Source organism: Columba livia, chromosome 3 (genome assembly GCF_036013475.1).
Source record: "Columba livia isolate bColLiv1 breed racing homer chromosome 3, bColLiv1.pat.W.v2, whole genome shotgun sequence".
Classification (NCBI taxonomy): Eukaryota; Metazoa; Chordata; class Aves; order Columbiformes; family Columbidae; genus Columba; species Columba livia.
This window is the reverse complement of record NC_088604.1, coordinates 101,591,891-101,619,013: the sequence shown is the minus strand read 5'-3', so window position 1 is coordinate 101,619,013 and position 27,123 is coordinate 101,591,891. Positions and strand designations below refer to the sequence as shown.

The 27,123-nt window shown below is 37.5% G+C and overlaps 1 protein-coding gene across 5 annotated transcripts in view; it reads right to left on the bottom strand.

Annotated features, from left to right (window-relative positions):
- Nucleotides 1–27,123, bottom strand: part of DISP1 (dispatched RND transporter family member 1) — an 89,767-nt gene that overhangs the window by 8,515 nt on the left and 54,129 nt on the right. For all 5 annotated transcript variants that reach the window (XM_065058545.1, XM_065058549.1, XM_065058547.1 and 2 more), the window contains 5 exons: nucleotides 22,372–22,908; nucleotides 7,703–7,732; nucleotides 3,602–3,725; nucleotides 2,211–2,338; nucleotides 1,664–1,761 (listed from right to left, as the gene is read on the bottom strand). In XM_065058545.1, the coding sequence (XP_064914617.1) occupies nucleotides 1,664–1,761; nucleotides 2,211–2,338; nucleotides 3,602–3,725; nucleotides 7,703–7,732; nucleotides 22,372–22,877 (886 nt within the window). In that variant the 5' untranslated portion in view covers nucleotides 22,878–22,908. The remainder of the gene's footprint in view (nucleotides 1–1,663; nucleotides 1,762–2,210; nucleotides 2,339–3,601; nucleotides 3,726–7,702; nucleotides 7,733–22,371; nucleotides 22,909–27,123) is intronic.

Sequence of the window (27,123 nt, the reverse complement as noted above, 5' to 3'; positions counted from 1 at the left end):
AATCAAAGGCTGATTTAGTAACTCATTTGGGAATATAAATAATAATTATAAAGCTGTTTCTACAAGAATGTTTTTGCCTTAGAAGCAAATGACTGCAGTGGAAATTGTTGCGATATCCTTGAGGCCATTTTTAAGAATTCTACAGTTTAGACACATACAGCTTAAATTACAAATTAAATCACATTTACTAGAAGACAGCTTTTAGGAAAGGAAATCTTTACTTAGTGGCAGTGAGATCTTTATGCATAACTAACAAGAGAAACATATACATATATAAGCACAAATACAGAGTGCTGCATAATGCAATATGGTACTTTGGGTTAAGAAATGTTACTACCTTAATTAAAATACTCCAAAAACCAAAGGGCTGATTTTTTTTATTAACTGCTGTGAATTTTGCCTTTCACAAGACTGTAATGAAAAGACTGAGGGGTCTTTTTGTGATCTTTTTCTCAAGAAAACTGAAATCTGCTGATCTTAAAGCAGGCAAAGAAAGACACTAGGAACGACAAATATGGGTCAACAGGAAATCTGTTTAGACAATTCTTTAGACAATGGACTGGCAAACCTTCCCATAGAAGCACAATTCCTTCATGACTGCCACAACTGAGAATATGCAGAAACAGGAGTGGGAAGAATGAGGGTGAGATGACACAGAAAGAGTGGGCAGGGGAAGAGGAGTTAACTCTGCTTTGAGCTGCAGTTAATGCTCAGTATTGAGAACACTTCCTACACGAGATCTGCTCAGTCTAATTTGGTTCTGCTCACAGGAGCAGAAATGACAACTTTTCTCGTGTCTTCTCACTTAGATGTAAGACCATATCGTAAGGGGAAAAAAAAAACAAAACATAAATTTGTGTTTCACCCTGGTTTTTACTGGTCGTTGCTCTCTCAGATCAAGTAATATAAACAAATAATTTCACAATTATGTTTTTGTGCTCTGTTATCAGTCTTCACAGACTGAAGTAGTTGCAAATGAGCCCACGTCATTACATGAATAAAGGCAAGATCTAAATCTGGTAAACCACTTGCTCTCTGCCAGAATGGGACTTATCAAAGTTCTGCAGTAGGCCTTGTAAAAAGTCAGTAAAGACTTCTTTGTCTTTTCTGTCCTCTGGCTTAACTTAAACAGCTTCATAAGCCTTCGGTAATTTAAGTTGGGGGCTTGTGTTTGTTTGTGTTTGTTTTTGTTTTGTTTTGTTTTTACCCTAAACAAAGCCCTCAATTCTGGACAGGATATGACCTGTGGATGTCTTTTAGGACATATACAGGAGAAGTTATTTTGATGTAGGCTTTTTAGAGTTAAGTTACAGATAAAACAACTTCTTCCCCAGTGTGAACTGAGTGCTACCTCTATAGTCATACACAAAACACTGTTTTTACAAAAATCAGCATTACCAATAACTATTAAAAATTTTACAGGAAATGGAACCGATTAAAGGAAGAGCTTTAAGTAAATACAGTTGCTTGCTAAGAAGAACCAATAGAACACAACATTTCAGCCCAAATTCTTCGAGATTTTTCTACACCGAAAGCAGGTGCTTATCATGAATATACTAAGGAAAAAATATTTTCACAATAAAGCATAGAATTTACAGAAGAGATTAGAAATCGTTCAACTGGCAGAAGTTTTCAGCCTTCCTTACATCATTTCTCCACTTACTTGGAATGTCGCAGAAAAAGGTATCCTTGTGGAAGTTCCAGTCTGCTTGCCTCTTCTCTCTTTCGTAGTGATCATCTGACCATCTATCATCCTGATGACTAAAACAGAACAAACAGTTTTACCTTAGCAAAGAGACTGTGAATAAAAGGAGTATCCAAACAAGTCACACATCTTAGTAACTGACATATAAGAAGACACATTTTACCAATGTGACCTTGCTATACAAAAACTGAAACATTGCTTGAATTTTCTGTATAAATTAGAGACTTCAAGGGAAATTACATGGAGCACAGTACTGAAAATTCCCATAATTCAAAGAGAAAAATAAAATCACACTTTTTTTTAAAGAGCTCATGATGGGAAATACCTAGTTCCATGTGATAGACCTTGAGAATTGTAGATGATCAGATTCAGTATTTATTGAAATAAGTGGCAGCATGTATATATATATATATATATATTAACTTCAGAGGATATTGAAGCAATCTCTATGTACATACAAAAACCCCCCCAATAAAATAAAATGCATTTCAATACAAATTCTTACCTCTTAGCTTGCTCATCTGCATATTTGAAAGGATAATTTGCAAGTGTTGCTTTGTACCCTGTGTTTTTCACCATGTTGTTCCACGTGACCAATCTCTGTCCTATGGCCGTCCCTCTTGGTTCAAAACCCTAAGTAAAGAGCACCACAAAATTCCATTAATACTTTTCATTCTTTAGCTCAAACGGGAAAGTGGAAACATGATCAAAGTGATGGATAGTTTTCATTATGAAGCACAGTTACTCCAGGCATCTCCTTCTAAGGGTAAAACGCTTTATGACAGGTCAGACAAAATAATGACCAACTATACCGAGTGACAAGGGATTAAGAATTCTTGCACATACGACTTCTCTCCCTAAGAAGTGATGATGATTTAGTCTACCAAACATTCAACACTTAGTTTTCAGAGAAAGGGTGTTCCACAATGTCCTCTTCTGTATCTCAATTATCACTCTCCACTCATGAAGTACAAATAAAAACACTCAAGTGTATCTTCCCTATTTCTCCAAGAAAAAGGCAAATCTTTAAATAATTCTGAAAGTGACTTTGAAACAATTTCAATAACTTGGCTGTTTTCAAGAAATACACATTACATATGGATACACAGAGATATAAGCTACTATAATATAAATAACAATAATTTACAGGAACAGTATATTTTTATTTGAGGATAATAATTAAACACAATATTTTCAATAAAAGTCCTGAAAGCTACTCATGGGTAGATAGGTCACGAAAACTAAGAAATGAGTGCAGTATTCAACAGAATCTGCTAAAAATTACTTTCAGTCTCTCAATATGGCTATCATCTCATCCCCAGAAGGTACTTAGAATCGCCCTTCCTTTAACAGATCCTGACCCTCACTCTTTGAAACCTGATTTAGAACGTATGGGCTGTGTTGTACTGTGCTGTACATCTAAAACCGGCATGAATTTACATTATTCAATGCACACGGGTTCTGTTGAAAGACATATGAGCTTCCAACAGCAAAATGCAGTAGGAATTTAAACAAGTGGCCAGCATTCTCTGATGGCAACTGTGTTTTTATATCATTGTTAGCTGCTCTCATGTCAAGATTTAATGCATTTTTTTAAATTAGAGGAATTAAAAGGCTTTTTAACACTTTACTTCTTTCATGGATTCATTAGCCACAAATTGCTTCTGCAAGCTTACTGCCAACTCAATCTCTCTGAAAATTGATTCCCAAACAGATTCACAATACAGGGAAGCTCTTCAGCTATGTTAAGAGTCAGTTTTCTCCTCCGGGCAGATCTCAACTTCAGAGGAACGTATCAATTGCTGTATTGTATCTGCTGCTTACTGGTACCACTGCAAAAAAGCCAGCAAACCAAAACCACTCATTTGTCAGTACAATTGGTTAATATTTACCTACCAGCAATGGATCAGAGAAATCTGGAAGGTCTGGAACTAATATCCCGACCAGCGCACACACCACTATTAACACGGTACACATGCCCAGGACCACCACGGGCCAGTCAGCGATCAGCGCAGCGTAGCTATGGGGAGAGGAGCACAGAAAAGATGTTACAGAAATAAAAGTTACACACAAAATCAATCCATCCTTCTCTAAGGAACCGTGCTGAAACACTGACCTGTTTTCTCTGTCCTACCTGAGATCAAGCTACCACACACGGATGGAAATCATTTGGAAACAGTTTATTTCTATGCTGTTTTTTTTGAAGTAAGAAAACAAAAAACACCCTCCCCCCCGTTCTATCAAGTTTCCCTACTGAAGATTTATATCACTATGTAGAAAAGCTTTTCATATCAGACTATTTTTTCCCCTCAGGATTCTGACAAACATGTAGGTTTTATCTCAGCTTTTCTTTGTGCTGCTACAGAGGTAATCAACTATGGGCTACCAAAATACGTAATACATATTCAGTATTTGAAACAGTCATAGCAATAATTTACATCAAATGTTTTTACATAAAAATGCAAAAAAAATAGCATATGTGAAGTGAAAACTGTTGTTTAAGACTAAACTCAATTTTTAAAGTATAAATACTTTTTCCTTAACTTTTGGAACAGGTATAATCTATGGTTGGGGACCACTAGGAAATAGATGCTTTGCAAAAAATTTAATAATAGAAAACGCCACAGTTCCTTCTTTGAAAGCTTAAGTTTTTTAAGAAAACATCAAAGAGAGGAAAAACTTGATTCTTAAAGTAGAACCCAAAACCCCCACATTCCCTCTATATTTAAAATAGTAATTGTAAAAAATACTCAAACTGTATATACTAATGACCCATAAAATCTGCTGTAAATTCAAAGGTGCAAGGGAGTTGCAACATAATACATGAACTAATCAGTAATAATTGTTTAGCCTTCTGTATAACACATAACTTTGGATTATGACTCCTAGTTCACACTAAATTTTAAGAGTGCAAGAATTTTACATGAAAATCCAATTTTCATCATTTTCAGAAAATATTTTAATTTTTGTTAAATTGACAGAAAAGTATCAGAAAATAAAACAAAACCCAGAAATCTTATTTTCTTAATAATTTTTCTTACAATAAGGAGTTGAATTCGTAGAGTTTCTCTTTCAAGGGCAACTGTTTAATCTTGGGAGCAAAGAGAGTATAGAAAGTCCCCAACAGTTTAAAAGGCATTAGAAAAATAATTATACGCTATGAATCATTCTATACCAAGTCTCTGCACACACTCACTATGGATGAAGAAGATCTATACTCTTGTTTCCTCCTCAACTTACATGCAACATAACACGACAGTTTAGAGCAGAGCACTTTCCTGACTTATTTCTGCTGTCTTAAAAGACGGTTCTTTCTCAGTTTCAGAGCAGCTCATTATCTAATCACAAATCAATTATCGACTTTACAGAAATGTCCTGTCCCGTTGCTGGGAAGGGAGGTGATGCCCAGCTCCTCGCTCCAGCAACAGCTTCCCAATTTTCTAGCTGCAAAGTCATCAGCAGCAAGCAAGCTTATTGCTGACCTTCCACAGCATGTGGAAATAAGTATGGGACAGAGGTCTAAGCACAGCTTTAGGGAGCAAGGAAGTCCAAAGCTCTACGTGTATCTCCATTTCCCATTAGGTAAACGTGGAATAATTCTTGCACTGACACAAGAGGTTAATTAGCAAAAGCTTGAAAAGCAATCTGAAGTGTAAGTTTTTTATTAAAGTGAATCACAAAGGGGCAGCCTGCCAAATGAGTGATTGTACGAAGCAGAAGTGAGGGGAAGTAAATGACCTAATAGAATTTTCCTAATTATAGGACTAAATGTTTTCATAAACACCAAGCTGGGTTGACTAGCTATTATAAAAAACAAGTCATAAAAATTATACCCTAAAGATTTTTTTTCCTATTCATCACTAGTGCCAGATTTACTGCTTTGATATTTTGTCTCTACACTTCGATCCTCTGAAATTGGTTAAATTCTCCAATCACTAGCTGTAAAAGAAACTATGTCCTACGTGAAGTACTTAAGTTAATAAACCACATACAGAAAACAGTAAGTGCTTGTTTACAGCTGCCAATTTGTCCTGTTTCTTGTACCACATACTGAAATTCAGATAAGCAAAGCTGACGTGGGCTGAAACACCAAAAAGGACTAACCAAGCTATATTGTAATTGTATTTGTCTGAGCATCATCTGGTGCTGCTGAGGGCTCTGGCTCCAAGTTGCCCACAACCAGCCTCGGCCCCAAGCCCCTGGAAGTGGCTGAACAGATGGCAGTTATTTTATTTTTCAACCATTAAAAAGCCATAAAAAGAGTTTAGTTACTTTTTATTTTCCCTGTGTGACTCAGATTCTGCATAAATGACCACTTGCCTGAAAATGTCCAAGTCTGAGAGGATAAACGCTTAAATCAATTCCTCAGCCATGGAATTGCATTCAGAAAGGACATCCTTAGTGCTAAGTACACCCTTCTAAAACAGGGCAACACCTCCTGCTCTTTGATGGCTAATTAAAGCTATAGCTGTGCAATGAGCTGGACATATAATTACACTGACAGATTATCTTTTTTATTTTCCTTCAAACTACTGAACGATGACTTCTCAATAACCATGACACTGACTGAAATACCTTTATTATCCATTTTTGCAGCCTGCTTTCAATCTAGTTGCTATAATAGAATGCTAACACTACTTTAAGCTGCCGTGTTCCGTTAATATGCAGATAGTTTTCATTGATTTCTTTCCTCCTGATGTTTTTCACACATTCGAAAAAGGTTGGTTTGTTTTCCATGTTTTAAATAATTAAAAATCCTTGGGTGCTACAGTAAATAATTCAGTCTACATTTATCTCAACCGTTTAGCACCACTAAAAGACTGGTTCAAGCAAATTGCCCCAAGGTGATCTAAGACCTTAGATGCTTTATTCAAAATAAGACAGTAAAAAAGACAGTTTTTATTTTTCCTTCCCATTTTAAGCTACAGTGTAACATGTAGATAGTGTTAAACTTTTCAGCACCTATATGCAGAAATACTCAGGTTAAACCAATGCCCCATCTAATATAGAGACACAGGAACACACCATACACAGTTTCCATAAAGAGGTCACTATGGGCAATAGATAATTTGGTGGCGGAATTCATATTAACAAACAGGTATCTGCAAAACAGATATTTAGCTAACACGCCTGTTCTTTACTGAAAGAAAATCCTAAAGGTGGGTCATGTTTTCAATGTATTTCCACTCGAGATGGATTCTTGTTGCTATTACTGATGCAATAACAGTTTTAGGTAAGTTGCTCTGTTGTTTTCTATGACCCTGCCATTCTTCAGAGCACATATCCAGGCCGAACCTGATTGCGTGGGGTTTCTGGTTTTAAGAAGAAAAGATCACTACAATGGAATTTTCCGAACTTTTCTGTCAGGTTGTTTCGTCATTATTGATGATACAACCAAGTAGCTTCTCAGAATAACCTTTAATCACAAAGGTACTGGGTCACAGAGTTGTTATGCTTGTACAGATAGTGTAAATACACAGAGAATGCCATAGATCATAATAAAAAAAAAAAGCCATAAAAATATTTGAAAACAGGGAACATTGAAATCTGCATAGATTTAAAAATTCTGGCCCAGACTTTATGGAGTGATGACTCATCTCTCCACAAACAGGGCATGTGAGTTTGACCATCTTCTGTGGTCTCTCCCCCTCCTGCCCCCTGGGATTCACAGCTGTGTAATTAGGGATGGTAGAGAGCTTGTCCCTGGCTCCTTCCTTCAGCGTTTATTTAGGGACCCATTGTAGATCAATTCTTCTAAACGTTGTTTGAACTTGCTGGTGCTATCTGACTCCACAATTTCCTATGGCAGATCAAGAAATTCACTACCCGCTGCATAAAGAAATATTTTCTTTTAAAACCTGCTTTAATTTGATAGCCTACTGTTTTCCTTGAACACTCCTTACTCTTGCATTGTGTGGGGAACAACAGCTTTGCCACCACCTCATCTACTGCCTTTATGATTCTGCAAACCTCACATGTGCCAGTGTTAGACCTTACCTTTTTGGTAACTTGAAAGGTCTGGCTGGCCTAGAAGGAGGAGAAAAACAAAGTAATTGAAAATTCATTAAGTATACATGCACATGCCAATTTGTTTAATTCTTCCCATACACGGATAAGCAAAGAAATAATAAAAATCAGTTATTTTAGAATATGAATTATTTTAAAAAGCATACAATCATATTCAATTAAGTCTCCGCAAACAAGTAATTCAGAGAATGATTACAGCTACAAAGACAGCTGTGTTTTCAAAAGTGGAATTTTATGCAGCTGATTTTGGGGATTTCTATTCCAGAGGCTTTTTCAGTTTTCAACAAGAGACCAAATAAACGAACATGATAAAAATTCAGTAGCATTGAAAATCATGACAAAGTTCGCATGTGATGGGAAAAGACACTCAAAACACCATGTTCTGACACTGCAATTCACAAACCCTCTGAATTATCCTTCATAATTCCATTACAAAAAAAATTTCTGGCCACAAATTCTGCCTCAACATAATACAGGAAATAGGATGACAAAATGTACCTCTATAAAATAACTTTTCCATGCAAGTTTTTGTTATTTATTAAAAGTCTAATATAAACAATATTCCTTTGATGAGGAGATAGCAAACCCAAATGCAAATTGTTCTTATCTGCCATTTCTATCATCCTTTTTCTCAGCAGGGAGGATGGAAGAACAAATTAAACTAGCAAAGCTAAACACTGATGCTAAGCCCTCTTTGACTCATCTTCATTCATGGTGTGTCTCAAACACTACAGCAAACAAATATAACTACGATTGAACATTCCATCAAGAAATATAAATCTAATATATTAATTTCCTTAAGAATATATATATATAATATATATATATACACACATAAAATCTATTTTAACTGTTACAAGAAATAAGAATTGTATAAAAGCAAATTTCTATCAGCTGTAATTCACTGCTGTCTGGAAATGCTAAACCCAAGAACGTATTAATAGCAGAGCTGCTGACTGGGACATGCCTGTAGGTCGTACATAGTGGTAAAAATTGTTCCTGGCAGTCAGGAGAAGCTGGAGAAAAATAGGAGAAAAGCATAATAACCAATCTGCAGTTGCAGTAGCTCAAGGATTAAGGAAATGTACAGACAAGGATTTTCTGTTCAATCCAGCCACAAAAAATTAAGATTAAATTTAGGAAAAGTCACCAGCCTTCAGACTGTAGCCCAAGATGCAAAAATATGACTTTCAGTGGTACTGAACATACTCCATTTCACAATTAATGCCAAAAACTTCTGGTATGACCACAAGAATAACAGACTCGTCAGCAGCTTAAAAGTACAGAAACCCAAAGAAATTGATTTCTGAAATGATTTTGCAACAGTAAATTGCCTGAGGCTACAAAGAAGTTGTGGCATGCTCAGTGGACTTCTTGCCATCCTGCCTACAGTCTCAACCACAAAACCAACTTTTCTCAGCTGAGGCTAGACTGGACGATGAGAAAATAGGTACCGAAGACACTAAACTTGAATCTGAAGTCAGTTGTAACAGGATTCTGTATCAAAAGAAATGCTTAAACAGACAGTCCTTTCATGAACTGATTCAGCACCAAGGCAGAGCACAAACTGAATGTATGAAAAAGGAGACAAAGTTATAGTCAGGTTAACAGATTCTCATAATTGCAGCACTCATTCACTCTTGGTTACAGAGCAGAGAGAAATACATCTGCACGTATTTAATGTTAATATGGTGATTTAAACATGTATTTCTAGGTTTTATTTGTAAAGATTTGCATTTGCACATATATTAAGCAACTTCAGAAAGTGAGTCCCGTTTTCGTCTGTGTCATAACAGACCTCACCGTGAGCAACAATACCACACAACCGCTTGGCACAACCAACAGCCATCCAAGGACAATAACTAGCACAAGCTGTTGTAATTTACATTGACAGAGATTATATAGAGCAGGGGTGTCAAACTCATTTTCACTGGGGGCCACATCAGAAATTGTTACATTTATACAATCCTAAAATTACGTTTGGCCCTTTGAAGGCAACCGCGAGGCTGATGTGGCCCCTGGTGAAAATGAGTTTGACAGCCCTGATGTAAAGGTTTATTACGACCATTCAGGTCTACACTGGCAGATAGAATTGCCTTCTGTATCCTCAGACAATCATTATCATGATCTCTGCGACTCTGTAAAGGGTGATCTGGTTCATCCAGAGAGCCACGTCCACATGACTACACAATCTCCCAAATAGGAGAGTTTGCTCAGTGAGAACTGCCACGGAACCAGCTGAGCTCCTCAAAAAGCTGGTGACACAAACAGTGTTTGGGAAGGACCACTGCATATTTTATGTTGTTCTAAGGACAATGCAGGTACGTTCTCAATGTATCTTCTATGCTCCTCCTTTCCACAGCTCTCCCAGCCCCTTTTGCAAGCAAAATCTTAGTAGGTGTAGACATTTTATATCTCCTCAAACTTGACACTTTCATTTATGTCTCCATAATCATATGTCAAAACAGATCTTCTTAACAATGTAAAATTTGTTTAGATAGAACTTTCAAAAATTAACTGAGGCTAATTTTGTTTACACAAAAGAGGTAAAAATACACGACCCTTCCTCATCCGCCCTCTTTCCCATCAAAACCAAACTACATTTCCCTCTGTTTCCTCCACCTGCAAAATATATTCAGTCCTGAACAAATGATGATGATTAAGTTCTTCAAAGTTAGGGCGGGTTAAAGGTCACACCTGCTATCAAACTGTTTTGTTTCGAAAAGCATGCATTAAAAAAACCTGTGCGCACCCGGGTGAATTCCAGCAGTGTAACCAATCCCTTGCAGCTGTTGTGATGACTCTATTATGTCAGTCAATAGGAAAAGTTATCCCTGAAAACTATGCCCAAAAAATTCTTTAGTTATGCTCTAAAACACAGAAATGCATGGCAAAACCAGATCCTTCCCACTTAATTAACGCTGCTGTGTCTAATTTTTGAAGTATTATACTTCCATTTAGCCAGTTTAAATAACACCACTAACCTTCAAAAAAAAGTCTAGACAGAGAAAAAAAAAACAACAAAGAACCAAAACCAAACCTCATCAGTTTTCATGAGAAATAAATGGTGAATTCCATAATTGTGCTGGGACAAAAGCCAGGCTGATCTGTGTATTAAATTACCTCTGTACTTTGTTCACACAAGTTTGGTAGCGGAAAGCGACAATCACAGTTGTTTGTGATGGGACTAGCACAACCAAGTTATTGCAGAAATTACAGTCTCTGATTCAAATCTAATACGCCCTATGCCAAGGGGGGAGAAGGGGAAAGAAAAATACGGTCTCTGTTCTATCACCAGTTCCTGCAAGCCTCAGCCCCTGTGCAACAGATGCTTTGCTTCATCCTGTCCTTTCCTAATGGCGAGTTTAAACTGAGCATCATACAATTAGGAATTGCATAAAGAAAAGGTAAATAGATTGGTTAAAAACCCCAGACATTTCCCAACATGAAATGTATTTGGTTGACCAGCAGCCTTCTGTGCAACATGGTGAAAAGGAAAAATGGTATTTTTAAAAAGCATTGCTATTATATCCAAAAGTTTACTGTAAGAAAGAAGAACATCAGGAGGACAGATCAGGCCACTGGTTTGGACTGGACCACTACAGCTCTAATATTCATTTGTCCAGCATTGAACCACAGCATTTCTACCAATATTTTGAACAGTGAGGTAATAGAAAACATCAACATTCCTGCCTACATTGACAGTAACTTAAAAAAAGTTTAAAAGTGTCACTACATCCCAAAACATACTTTTGTATTAACTGATCCAAACGATGCCTTGCTAAAACATTCTGAATTCCTGTTATTTTCCTGGATATTTCCCTGGCTGAACATTTGACTTCTGAGTTATTTCATGACACTTGCATGCACCTAATTTCTATTTCAGTGTGCAGAGACAGGAACTCGGATCTAGAAGGGCTTTTTCCCTTTTGCCTCTGGGGCTACCAGCCCTGGCACAGGGCAGCCCAGAGGTGCTGCCAGGATGTCACTGACAGAAACTTGACAAGTGCAATTTTCTAAACAATCATTCAGAAAAAAACTAACTGGTCAGGTGGCTGGTCGCCTTCATTTCAGCATTGAACTGCACGAAATTTTGAAAATAAATCACAGAATCACAGACTGGTTGGGGTTGGAAGGGATCTCTGGAGATCATCCAGTCCAATCCCCCTGCCAGAGCAGGAACACCCAGATGAGGTTACACAGGAAGGTGTCCAGGCGGGTTTTGAATGTCTGCAGAGAAGGAGACTCCACAACCTCTCTGGGCAGCCTGTTCAGGGCTCTGGCACCCTCAAAGGAAAGAAGTTTCTCCTCATATTCAGATGGAACCTCCTGTGCTTCAGTCTGTGCCTTTTGCTCCTCATCCTATCGTTGGGCACCACTAAAAGGAGTCTGGTTGACACCTTTATAGCTTACAGCTATTTATCATAAAGTAGTAGTTACAGGGTTGTAAATGATCACTAATAATACTGCAGCAAACAGCAGCAGAAGCAATCTTGACAAAGGCTTTGGCAGAATGGGATCCAGAGTCCATGAAAATTGTGGACATTGCAGTAGATCTGTAACACCACCAGGTTCTGGCAGCATGGACAAACACCCACTGTTCCACAGAATCTTAATTCTTCTTTCTTCATGCAGATATTCATTAAAAGGATGTATTATTTTTCTTGATACAAATAACATCACATCTATATAGATATATAGCATATTTGTTACATAGCGTACTCTTCAGGACACAAACTATCTTATTTCTGAAGCACCTCATATACCACAGGTGTCTAAACATGCTGATACCAAAAAAACAATCATTAAAAAGCCAAGAGCAGAAAAACTAATTTTCACTCTTGCCTTTCATTTAAAGATTCACTTGAGTCAAAAATGTTGTTACAAGAAATAGCTGTGCCTACTGGGAAAAAAAAAATCAATATAAAGACTCCCCTGTCCAAGGATTATGAGGTGTTTAACCTCAACGCTTGACTTTGCCAGAGGGAAGCTATTCCCTTTGTTAGTAGATCTGGTTAAAAGGACGATAAAACATGGCTTTTTGTCATTATCACACTCAAGGATAAGCTAAATCCCTGCAGGATAGAATGAGATATGCATCATATTGTACACCTTCCATTAGAACATACAATACAAACTAAATCCCGTCAGAGGAAGAAAATCCTCATGTTTTCAGAATGTCATTGACCCATGAGAACAATTTGAATTGCTCTTAAATATCAAGCTAACTTTTGCAGCTATATCAGGCATAACACCTACATGCTTTATCATTTTAACTATCACTCAAACAACAAATGCAACAGATTAAGTTGCCAAAAAGCTTTTTACCAGCCTCTCAATTTAATTTTTTGCTATGATGTGTAGAGTTTTCTTTGATTCTAATAATGAACTCCCTCAAGATGTGTTTTAAACAGGTTGTGTTTATTGCATTTGTCTGCGCTTCACTTATTTACACCTAATACAGGCAGAACAGGACAACCCCAAAAAGAAGGATGCTTTAAAGATGACAGAGAATTCAGTTTTCTCAAAAGTTGTTTTTTTAAGGTTTTATTAAAAGCAAGAAAAATGCAAAGACTTTTATCGTTCTCTCCCACATAAAATGTCAAGGAACAATCCAAAATGGTTTTATGTCTAGATTATCAGGATGGGATGATCTGAAACTGCTACTTCACTCCATTTTTCTTGCGTTCCCCTTTCCCTAAACTTTTCTCCAATGAGCGTAGCCACTTTTAAACACAGTTCTCAAACTGTCAATAAGAAAATTGCCAGCAAACATACTTAAACTGGATTGTCCTAGCTTTAAATGGCAAAGTTTATACATAATTTAAAGTATGTTCTTCTTCAAAAGGTTTAATTAAAGCTATATATATATTCCTTTAACTTCTAAAGCACTAAGGGCAGCACCACGTATAATACTGTTTGGCAAGTTAAACAAAAGTTTTGAACTATTCAAGACAATAAAAAAGGCTTAGCAAAATACCACCATGAATCATTACTTGAAAAGAAGCCAACAGCTAATTTGGAGCAGACTAATATTATTTCAAGATCCTTCACAAGTCTAAAACCATTAGTCTTTCTTCTTCAGTAATTACAGTGAAATTAATAGATATGTTCTGGGATTTAAATGATTACTAGAGTAGTTTCAGCATTTTTACTGGCAAAAAGTTCCTTCCTTAGAAATATTTTATTTCAAAGCTGTTTTTATTACACTTCCCAGTTGAGTGGAGCAACGCAAGGTCATGGCCACATCTTGTATTTCTCTGACAGACAGGAAATTAATGTGACCCCAGAAATCACAACATACACACAACCCTCCATCCGATGATACCAAAGAGAATGAAAGAGATGTACCAGAGCATCTCTTTGTATCAAGGTATTTCTCTACATAGGCTGAAATCCACATTCTTATAGGCATTAATGATTGACATTAAACAAACGTAAGTTTGACTCTGGCGTAGGGAGACTTCAGACTGTCATATGTCACACTTCAACTGGTACACGCTTCAGTCTTCCTTCCTGTGCAGATGTAAGAAATTGGGAATGTGAGCCACTGAGGGGTTGATTTTTGCTCTCAGAAAACCTCCTTTGACCAGAGAGCTTTTTTGAAGACAAACTACAAGCTCACACAATTTTTTTCAGAATTCCTAGGCCAACTATAGGGACAAATGCTAGTTTTTATCTTTCTACATTTTTCATCTCTTGCAGCAAATGAAAATACTGTTACTTCAGCAATTTTTTTTTCTCAATTTAGCAAACTATTTCACTTCAAACATACATTACAGTGGTGAGCTGCTGTTCCAGTGTCTGAATTTAGCCATAGAGAATGTCATAATTTTTAAATGTTATAAACCAAGTTTACATTCAACACAGGAGATTTTAAAGGATTTAGCAAGTAACCACACAGGCAGGCTCTTTAGCTTACGCTGACACAGATAAAAAACTATATTTGTTTTGTTTGCTCAGAAAGGAGCAAGATCAAAAGAGAATATTTACTGAACATTTTAAGGTTTTCAGTACTGCAGCTAAGGCGCCAAAAAACCACTGCAAGATTAAGCAGGCTGTAAACCAGATTTAACATAATCAAAACTGTTCAGCAAGTAGTTAGCAAAAGTTCATCCACTTGACTGAATGAACTAAACATCCTAAAAAAGGGAAATATAACACAAGAATCTCACAGAAAGCTCTCTCATTAACATCACAGAATATACTGAAAAAGTGAGAGAAATGATGCATGTAAGCTTTTCTAGTCCTGTAAATTAATCTATTTATGATTTCATTAAAAAAAAAATAACTCCAAGTAGAGGGTCCAGGCTTTCTGAAACATGATCAAGATTTCTACCTGTAACTTCCCTTACCTGTACTGATCTGTTAGCGGTACCATCTCACTTCTGTTTTGCATTGATAGTCAAGGCTTCAAGAGATTTCTTTACTCAGCAGATATCCTGGGCAGATGTCTCTTAGCATTGTTAGTACAGCTAAATTAATGCCAAATTGCACAGGTGCCCTCCGTATTTCCTTTTTGCATTGTATTTGTTTTGGGTTTTATATGTTTGGGTTTTTTTGGTTGGGGTTTGTTTTTTGTTTGTTTTACTCTTTGAGCCCCACTGTCTACTTAAGAGCATCCACATCAACTATTACTTATTAGAAGACAACACTGAAATATCAGAGAGGACTGAAAAGTGATTTGGGAAGGAACTAGAGACAAAGACAATAAAGGCAACTTGCAACGAGTTTTCCAAAGTCGACGTTCCTCATTCTGCACTTTCCCCATATCATAAGAAAGACTGAAAACTTTTCAGAAGTAGGAATACCCAAATCTCTCAAATCCAATCTCTCTAAGAGCGCTCAAAATCAGGTTACTGGCCACATTTAGTTTAGACTTTTGCTCTTTGTTGTCTAGTGTTGCCTTGTTTCACGTTTGAACCTTATCACAACCTACTACTAAATTAATTAAAAGCGCATGAGAACAACCATAGACGGTCAAAGCATTCCAACAAAATGCCATTGTTTTGGATATTCTGCCATGCGTTTTTTTCCTAAATACGTGTAGGTAAATGCCCAGTTTAAAAGTCATTTCAAAACACACAACAATTAGCCCTTTTCAAGGATGAACAAAGCTGATGCTGGGGTTTCCGGTCAATTTAGTACAAAAGGATGGACATATGTTCTTTACCATTTCCCTCATGTTATCAGCTTTAAGTTTTCTGAAGACTGCAGTTCAAAGGCCCAGCAGATTGCTGGTTATGTGCTGGTTCTTCTGTTGTTCGAGGAAAGGTGAGGAATACAGGGCATAGGAAATTCATCTTCAAGCACACATGGAACCTGGAGTTTGTAACTGGCAGAGACTAAAGGTCAAAATATGGCCAGGCTGGTACCCGGTCTGGTGCTCAGACCAAAGCAGGAACCTTCCATATCTCTTTTTCCTACTGAAAAAAGGCTTGCCTCAAAGCAATCTGAAGTTTAAACAAATGCTAATGCTTAATTAGTACAATTAAAAGCCTGCAAAATCCCTTGGACTGCCTAACAAATGAGATGATGTATTTTTTCAACTGCACTTAATATTTTTCTAGGCATATTATTTTTAATTTGGTCAGCCACTGATTATAAGTAACATTTTTTATTTGTATTCCGGTCTCTGTCAGCCCTTTGCCTTCAACTCTGTGCAAGACTAATAGAAAGTGCAGCATGTTGTTTGCATAGTTGACAATGCACAACAATTATCACAGGAAGAGTAAATTAATTCATACAACCAGAATAAATCTCTTTGGTATCACACTCAGGGATAATGTGAGACTAAAAGTAAAAATGAATAAAATGAGCAAGCATAGCTCAAATTATTGACTGCCGTGACAAATTGTTTCAGAGGGAAAAAAAGAACCAGTTGATTTGTTTTATCCCAGGGAAAGCTTTTCCTCAACATACACACAACAGAATCCCACATTTGGACTCAGACCGTGAAGGATACATGAGGCTGCTACACATTCTCTCTCCTTTCCTCAACTGCATTAAAATCCCAATTCTGGCACCGGGCTGTCAGTGCCGTGATGTGAAAGGGAGCATCTAGTCTGCTGCTCCGTTGTGCCTCCAGCCTCTTTATTATGGGAAACCATTAGGTAAAGAATTCATATTTTAGCATGGAATAAATGGTTTAAATGAGAACAGCACCAGAATTGGTAAAGTTTCCATACAAATTACCAGCATTCAGGAACTCCTGATCCACAGTACAAATCAAGGTATTCTCAACATCCCAAATACTGAATGAAGTGGCGGTAACAGCTTCTGCCTTGTAGTTGCTCAAAGTTGATAAAAAAGTTCAGAAATAAGCTTCGAAAATCTGACCTAAATGATTTTTTTTAAAAGATATCTATTTTTAATCTTCCTAGGGGGACTAAGTCTTTTATTAACCTATAAAACAGTATAATCATATGTATTGTAGAAAAGACATTAGTGCACATTTTATAGAAAAAGTGAAAACAAAAGAATCTTCTGATGCATTAAATACAGCAGAAGCTAACAATCTTCAAGCTGGAAAATATTCAGATAGGTGGAAAAATACTTAGTTTAAAAAACTCCATGTAGGAGTTCTGGTGAACAGTTAATGTTGCTGAAATGAGAATGTTTCAAAATATTCTATACACATGCATTCATATAATCAGCTCTACAAGCCACGTAGAATGTACTAGATAACAATTATCCTGTTCCTGGAATCAAGCAGAGAGCTGTTTCATAACAAAGTCCTGTTATGAAGATTGGTATTTGGCAAACATCCCCTTGCTTTCTGAAAAAACAAGAGCTTTTTATTTCTTTCTGGATCTACTCTTCATGCCAAGTAACTAGAAGGAAAATATAAAATGGATAAGAAGCAGCTATAATGTTCTATCCTCACTTCGCAGCATTTTCATTTTTATAGATCTCCTTTTAAAAGTATTAATTAATAAGTGGAAGTATTGAAGTATATCTGCAACACTGTTTAAACAGCGTGTGGCACAGAACTCTGAGATAGAGCAGAACCCAGAATCCCACAACAGTCACATAAATCTGCAATGCCAGAATGGTTCAAAAGCAGCCTTAAATCTAACTGGAAGGAAGATGTACAATGAGTCCAAAGATATTAACACTTTTCCAGCTTCCTGACTCTGGAGTACTACGTTCTTCACCTTGCTTAGAATATAAATTGGTCTCAATAAGCAAAAAATTTGAATCCAGCAAGTTGAACTAACTAAGCTTTAGGAGCTAAAACCTCCAAATGAGGCTGGTGGGGAATGAGGAATAACTTACATGTACCCCAGAGTCTTTAATTTTAGCCAAGCTAATGATTCTGCGAGGCTTTAAACTGATTTTATTTTCATGTTCTGTCTTGAGATGACTGCATGATCACGGAGAGATCATCCCGTGTGTCCTGTTGTTGTGTTTTTACCAGAGATAATTCAGATGCTTTTCAGAGAAGTTCTCTTATCTGCTTCAGCCAAAAGCATTAGCAGTATAGTCTTGAAATGTAAATAATGGTAGGTGATACAGAGCAGGTCTCCCCTGAGCAAAGAGTTCTTGTATGGATTTATTGGTCTGATGTTGCAGAAGTTGCACTGCACGCACCAGCAGTTTGGAGAAATTTTCTTAGCGGTACCATTGCTGCTTCTGCAGCTCCCTGACCTCTTCCCCCCTACCTTTCGTCTTCAAGTCCATGTATCTACTTTTTCTAAACTGTATCACCAAAGAGAGATTCCAAAAGAGTTGGCATGAGGATTAGCAAGGACACAGGTAGCTTTCAAGTGGTTTTCCCATTAAAAAGTTAATATACAAGTCTGAGAGAAACAGTTTGGTAGCAGAGACCACAGTCATGCACAGCACTATTATCCCATTCTTTCCACAACCCTGAGACCACTCACTGAATGATTTCTGCATATTCTTCCTCTTTTACTCCTGTTTACATGCATACTTTCCCATAAAAAGAATAGATTTTGAAAACTACCAGGAATGATTAAGAGTTTTCTGTTTTTACATTTCTTTACTGTATAGATCTGTTAGAATATGTAACCCTTCATTATTTATTTTATCCTCCTTTCATCCCACTAAACATTCTGCTGGGTCACACAGTTTTACTCTTCCCTAGTGACTCCTAACTCGGTGCTTCCAGTTGTCAAGCATCAGTCTTCATGCTTCTTCCACTTCTCCAGATGAACAGATTTACTTGGTGGTTCTTCCTCATTTCCACTGGCTACTCGGTGAAGGTTACTGGTGATTACAGAAGCAGATGGCAGCAAAGGACGGGCAGTAACTACCCACCCCCAGTGGCTCCGGGCCCCACGGGTTTCTTGAGATACGGTGGTGCCTTCAGACAAAAAGGGTTACCACCTTCAACATGAGCCCTCTAAAGGGCCAGGGTGGAAAAAACCTTTCAATAGTACCTGAAAAGAAGAACTAATCAATCATACCACGCTCCAAATAGGTAAGCTTAGAAACCAAATCAAATCCCTAGACAATTGCACTCTGATATGGGGAGATGGTTGGAAATTCCCAGGGAGTGTTTGTGAGATCAAGAGGATACATCCACAAAAAAAAAGAGGTTATGAACATGTTTGAATGAATTACATAAATAATATGTGCACAAAATAACACAGAAAACTTTCCTAAGATCTTCCAGCCTCACAAAAACAGAATCAGAATCATCTTGACCAACAGTTGACCTACTTGACCAAATTTTACAACATAATTTTTTGCCACAATCACGTTGTAAACCACCAACCACTCAAAATATTTTCTGTTACAAGCCTTTTTCACCAATTTAAAAAAAAAATAAAATGTTACCAGTTGCCCAGACATTCAAGTTATGGTGTATAGATTACATTTCCATGTAATTTAGTTTAAACTTCAAAGCTGAATGTGCTACAAAATTCCAGATCCAGCCAGCTTTAAGAGACAAGTGTGGCATTATTTCAATCTGTCTTCTTTATACACTCCAATCTGCAATGATATACCAGAGCCACATTCCTTTAATATTAGGTCACTGACAAATGTTAAGCCTTGGGCTTCAAAACCTGACAAAACCTGTCATGCTGAAACAATTGGTTACCTGCCCGGAGCTGTAAGCATTAGCGATACAGTTTACAAAATGTTCACCCATCTCTATCTAATCACATTTTTCTCCCCTTAAACTTAAAACTCTAATAGTATTTTAATGCAATTTTTAAAAATACAAAGAACTAAATAGAGAGATAGTTTGAATACACACTGAATTTAATTAATGTATTGTATGAGAACTTGCATTTTAAATAACCCTGTTAAAACATGCACATGTTACAAAGCTGGATGATTTCCAATTAGCCTTGTATGAAAAATATCTGGAGAAGAGACTGTTGTGCAGATTACAGGCTCAAAATACAACTAGAGTGTGGAACAGAGATCACATAAAAATATCGCATGCCTAAGTGTTACTATTCCATGTATGGAAAATTATCTGAAGATGTAAAAAATGAATACACATTTATCACCAATTCTCTTTAGCACTGCAAAGTAACTATGAATCGGACAGTTCCGTTCTTCCTGAGCACGTATCCATCCAGCTGCAAGGCTGCATCCAGTTGTTCCCTGTTTTTACCAGGTGTAAACTATAACATTTTGACAGACCTGTAGAATACTCAGAGAAAATAAGTCATTGGTCCCATGCTAATAACACAAGTGATACAGTCAGATGTGTGCACTCACCATTAACGCAGTCATGGCCAGTTTAAGGAGTTAAAGCACATTACAATTAGTCCAGCTTCCCCAGCACAGCATGGGACAAAAAATCCTATTTACCACATGTTTAGAGCTAAAAGAACAGGCAACAGCAGCCAGAAGCTGGGTGGCTTTTAGAAGATGGACTCATATGACTTGCTGACCTACAAGGCATATTGCAAGTACGTTCTCGCTGAGAAAATTGCCTTTGCCAGAAGGAAGTCCAGAAATGAAGCAGTAACCACTTAATAGGGATAAGTAGAGTGCTAATGCATATAGGTGAGTTAATAAGTACAGATGCTTTAAAGGTCAGATTGTATCCTTGACTGTTAAAAGTAAGACAAACATTTGCCATAAATCATTGTTTATAAGTTATGTACATTTATGTACACCATAGTGAGGAAGTGTAAAATGAAAAAAAAAAAAAACATCTTGGTTCAAGATCCCAATCAGAGCAGTTCAAACAAAGTCCTCATATTTGTGAAGTGCTATGGAAAACATTATTTTACCATATCTGGAAGAACTTTTCACTGTTCTTTTTTCTAGGCTAAGAACAGAAACAGATTATGGATCACATTTGTTCCCTTCCTCAAGGCTATGGAATACAGATGAAGTTTAACAGTGCTCCTGCACAGGGAGAAAAACAGTGACATTAGTGCCCCCATTTTGACAGTATGAAAATTAGGACTGACCGATTCTGTAAGGGCTCAACCTCCTGCATACCTTTGCATACAAAATCACATAAAAGTTTTCATCTTTACTTAACATTTAAACAAGTATGGGGTGGGGAAAACATGTCTGATTGTAAGCAGTTCCAAGAACTAAGATATTTTTCCATTCGTAAAAGTAATATCTGGCAGAGGAAACCAAATTTTTACTTTGTATTATTATCCTTATTTTCATCTGCTTTCACCTTAAGAAAAAAAGTTTTATTCACTGTGACTTTTTCCACATTACTTATTTGTCCCGGTCTGATATTCTCAGAAGTTTAAAATTAGTTCATACATTTCATCACGACAAAATCATTATAACTGACTGAGAAATACTTGTAGCTCCAAGTTTTCGAGCAAGGATGCAGATGTTGGACGACAGGGAGAAGTGTAGCTTTCATTACTCCAGTGAACATTCATCCAGTTTGGCTCAGCTGCAACTCCGAAAAAAATAACCTTGCATAAAAGCTTAGAAGTGGGACAAAGTCAAAAGACAAAGGGACATTTGACTTTTAGAAACTGCATCTTGGACTGACTGATCTTGCCCAGGACCAGCAGTCTGTAGAAGATTTTCCTTGTGATTGTTGCTCCTTGTAGGTGGGACTACTGTCACTGAACTCCAAAGCTAACAGATAAAAGGAGGCAAGTTCATATGAAGTGGAGATCAGAAAGGACTAAAACCTGGAACTATCTAAAATTTCTCAATCTGAGCACAGCCTTGAAGTTTAGCAGACACATATGCTATGAACCTGCTGACCTGAGAAAGAAATCCACTTGGTACACTTCTGAATAGAATTGTTTAAAGTACTTTTCAACGCATCTTCTTGAGGAAATATGGGGTTTGATTAGACTGTGCAGACATAACGTTTTTTTCAGTGTTTGTTTCACACAATATAGGTGTAGACTGTGTCTTGCAAAAGAGTTAATGAGCTTCTAGACAATTCCCAAGAAGAATAAAAAACAGCCTTTTTTTTTTCCCCCTGGAAGAACTAATTCACTACAGGAATATTGATGTAGCCCAGCAAAACTAGTTTCCTGACTTGGTTTCTTCTGAAAAACAATAACTTGGTAATGTATCAAAGACTAACTTGCAAAAACACTGGGGAAGAAATTTGGTTCATCTTCCTTATAGATCTTCTGCTTTTGTAAGAAAATGAAAGAATTATGGAAAAGGTTACCTCTATAAAAACCTATCAAACAATGCAATCCACTTACCTTATCCTGGCTATATGTTGTTGCACAGGCTGATGCTGAAAATGGTCAGGCCACTGATGGTGAAGGCAGAAGGATGGGGAGGGCTGAAGACAGCAGGCAGGCTGATATATGGGGGTGTGTTTTTGGCAAAGAGAAGCTGAATACTCAGTATGTGGCTGCATGCAGCACGAAGTCATAGGGGATGGTGCTGAGCTGCCAACCACCGAAGGACATTCTTGCTTGTTATTATGGCTACTTAAAGAATGATGGTATGGACAAGGGTGGCAGCATTGAGATAACATCTGCTGAGTTCTTTGGTTGTCTAAAGGCAGAAAGGACGGTTTGATTGTACCATTGAGCTGCAGGCAGCCATTGGGACTCGCTTTCGTTCTTGGTGCTTCCTTGGATGGGAGCTGCTGGACTGCAACATCTCCGTCATTAGCTGCAATGATACCTGGGCCGGTAGCGTTTGACAAGATGCTGCCATTGCTCAGAGCCACAGAGTCATTGACGTTGCTCATAGCCATGCTCCAAGTCCTTGATGGATCCACAATGTTCCTGAAGAAACAAAGAGAGCAAAGTTTACAGAGCTGCAGTGTTTCCAGATGCTTAGAAGTAAGTTTAGATTAAAATGAATAAAGCTCCTCTTTCATCTTCATCTTTCACAACACAGAGAAATAGAAACGAGTCATACACCACTGCCAGGAGTGTTTTGAAGGAACTTCATTTGTTCAACAAAAGGTTAAGAGTGAAGTTATGTAAATGCTTGGTGACTAAACCAAAATGTAAGTCAAACAAATAAACATTTGACACTCTCTGGGGCACAGCTACAAGTAATGGTTCAGATTCACCAGAACAAGATTGTTTTGCAGCAAGACTAAGTAATAGTCACTAATTATGAAAACGGATTCTGGCACAATGTAACCATCCACACCTTGCACTGCAATTTGTGTTACCTGCTGGCTTTCAAAGCATACAGACAACAATATAGTAGAGATTGTTTAATAATTGTTAATGTGCTGGATTCAGTAACCTCCTTTCTTATGTCCAATTTCTACTGAAAATAAGGCACATTTGTATTTTAGAATAAATTATTTTAGAATGCTTTATTTAAATAAATCAAGACACTTCAGCAAATGTGTCAGAAATTCTGTATTCTAGACTAGGTCTTCAGCAGAAGCTCAAAATGAACTGTTACAAATATTAAAAATACAGAACACAATCACAAGTTTTCCCCAAGCTTGAAAAAACTAATTCCGGGACTCAATTACTGCTGATTGAGAAACTCGGGCTTCTGAGCAGCATATATTCTGAAGGCAGTGAAGAAACACACTGTGCTGTAAATAAAGGCTTTCTTCTAAAGTCTTGTCTTTTTCAAGCAAAATATAAATAAGTGAAAACTATTAACATTGGAAAGGTGACTGAGAAGCTTGGCTCAAAATCAAAACCCATCTGAGGTGCTTGCAGCAGCCAGTTTCCCCCATGTTAACTATAATCGTGTTTTAATAAGATGTGAAAATGAGCTGGAGACGATCATTTTGATAAATAACATGAAAGGTCAAACATCACCCTTAGATACGAATGCTTCCCAAGTTACACGGTGGGGGCAGGGAGGAGGAGAAAGAGGAAAAAGGAACACTAATTATGTACTATTTAGAAGAATAAATCAACACTTGCTTAAAAACCAGAATCAGTTAATTACAACTGCTTTGGCTAACCTAATGTTACCTTTTTATACTGAATTTCATCAACAACATTCCCGGTCCAAATTTCAAGGCTTCCACTACAGACACTGAACTTTGCGGAAAGACACAACATACAGATTAAGACAGATAAGTGAGGAAGTTTCTAACTTGTTTTCTTCCCTGATAGCTTTGCTGAGTGCTCAGAGAGCTAAGCCTGCACAGACAGCTGAGCTATTTAATTGCCTGAATACTAATTCTGAGCAGAAAGTGCTTTGCAGAGTGGAATGCTACCCCAGCAGCCCCCCCTAGACATAGCTAAATCCTTCACTTCTGAAACAAAAATTAATCCTCTGCTATTTGTTCTAGATCATGTGCAGAGCCAGATGCCCTGAGAAGTCACTTTCGTTTAGATAACTCCTCAGAACAGGAGAAAATGCTGCTTGACAAGCACATTTTTTTTCCAGCCTCCAATTCCACACATTCCTGCCGGGTACCCCCTCCCCTGGCCCAGGCAAGTCAAGCCCATGGAGAACTTTCTGCTGAGCACAGAGAGTAAATTCAAGTGGCTGGTTAAACTTTGTTTCAGTCTGAAGAGACGCATTAGCGATGTGAAATACCGCTAGGTTGGAACATATGTTGTTAAATTTCTAAGTTAGTTTGACACATCCACAGCATGTGGATCCAAGTTAGCGTTCTGCAGACTACAATTATGACCGAAAGTAAGGTAGAGAAACACCGTAAATATCCAGCTCTTCAAGAAGACAGATGCACCGTCCTTTTGCTTTAAACCCAGGACTTCTGCAGCGTGCAGCAATTGAGACGACACAGTTTTTAGTAGCTGTTTCAAATCACTTTATAAAGGAAAGCATGCATTTACACGCAAGGCACATGTGCCAGGTGGAGATACACAAGCGAACTCACAGCCCTGGAAACCGGGCAGTCCCAGCACAGACACACAGGCTTGGGACCCACAGTTTGTCTGTGCCCCTCATGAACACCAACATGGAAATTATAACTTCTGTTCCAGACAGCCCAGCAGCTTCCATTCAATATGATGAAAGATAAAATGCTTTCCTTCCAACAGATGTAAGATCTACCTGCATGTCTTTCCGCTTAAACACAATCTTCAGAAGGACTCTTCAGTGAATTCAAAGACAAGCCAGATCATCATCATCAGTACCACAAGAGATAATTCTGCCTTTGGTCTCGTTTTGAACAGGCTATTCGTGAACTACCTCAAACTACAAAAATTTTAACACATCAAGCTGATTTTCTTTCTTCCTCAGCCTTGGGAAACTATTGAGTTCTGTTCATTTTTATGGAGCCTTTGAGCAAGGCACTGGAAGCACCTGCTTACCTTGAAGCTCTTTCAATGCCATATTAAAGAAAGAAAGACTATCTTACATGCTTAAAGGACCCATCTGATTAAGTATCTTATTAAATTAAAGCTAAGAATGGGGACTCAAACCAATTCTCTAGAATATGAGTTGGGCTATATATTTTCATTTGGATTGGCAGCCTTTTCTTTGTTTAAAGAAGTGCAAGATGGTTGATGTCACTTGCCAAGTCTAATGTTATCTGAGTTCTCTTTCACTCATGTTTGAGAGTATTAAAAATGATGTACTATGATACCTCATTTGTGTCATGCTCTACACAAGCGACTGCAACTCCACTGGCAGCAAAACTTCACCTGCAACTACCACACCAAAATACATTCTCAGATATGTCTCTGCTGTATTTTGTCTCCTCCACCACAGCTGCAGTGACTGGGAACTTACTGAGAGATGTAACACCACCCAAGGAAACAGTCAACAGAGAACCTCTCCTTTAGAGGATGCACAAACGAGCCAGTTAACACGCAACGAGTAAAAGCACAGTAAGATTTTAATAACATATAGACTTGGGAAATCAAAGAACCTATTTATCATGAAAAAAAAATCTAAAATTAAGAATCTCTGAAAATGCAGTCTTTGAGGACACTGAACTCTTTCGATGCTCTAAGTTTATTTTTGCTGCATTCCACAGAATGCTTTAGCATTTAATATTCTCCAACAGAGTAGGGTTTTCAGTCGTATTCCAATTTATATCTGAAGGCTTTTTAGCAAGGACAGCTACTCTGAATTATGAAGTTGTAGATAATAAAGGTTTTAATACAGACAACCCTACTTAACAGGATTAAATACAGTTTGAAAAAGTGTTAGCCTACATGTTTAATACATCATGCTTAGGTCTCCAGCTCTTTAGCTGGACACAGTATTTTAAACATTAACATCTATGTAGAAATTATGCCAGCTGGACTGCTAAGGAAAGAAAACTAGAATTATCTTTAATTACTGTACACTTGATAACAGTAACTGCTAAGAAAGCACTTTAGCCATGCAGTTCAAACCAACATCTTGGAAGACTCGTATCTGGAAAGCACCAGAGTCTGTAGAGGAAACGTTACTTAATGACAGTTTTATGGAGTAATCCCTCTATTATTTGTGGAACTAACAATGAACACAGTTTACCCAGCAGACATCTGCAATCTGCATTGCAAGCCCTTCAGGAAATAAAGTAATGCTGTACCACACTGAAACTATGTAGGATTTGGTGTCTTCTAACTAGCATGTTCTTTTTAGACCTGGATTAAGTTCACCTGTTCCTCTGGCAGCAACTGAAAGAATTTTTTCTTTGCCTCAAATTTAAAACCAAAACACAACAAAAACCCCACAGACTTGAAACATTGGTTCAGCAAATCCCATCTGGACTCATAATGCCTGCAATCGAGAAAGACAGAAATGCAAATTCAAGAGTGAATGATGTAGTGGAAATTCAGTATAACCTAGTATATTAGTATAGATAATATATAGATCTCTAGGAAATAGCAGAAAACAGCTAAATGTTGACAGCTGTTTTAACCATGTAAGAAAAAAAAACAATCCCCAAAATCTGCACCTTGCACTAAAACAAGCCAGTTATAAGTCTTTATATTTTTCTTTTAAGGTAGGACAAAACTCAAATTTCATTTGCAAGTTGTCTAAGTCTTTCAGCTATAGTCAGCATCACGCCACTCAGACAGCTAAACCAGTCCAGCTTTTCTGGACCT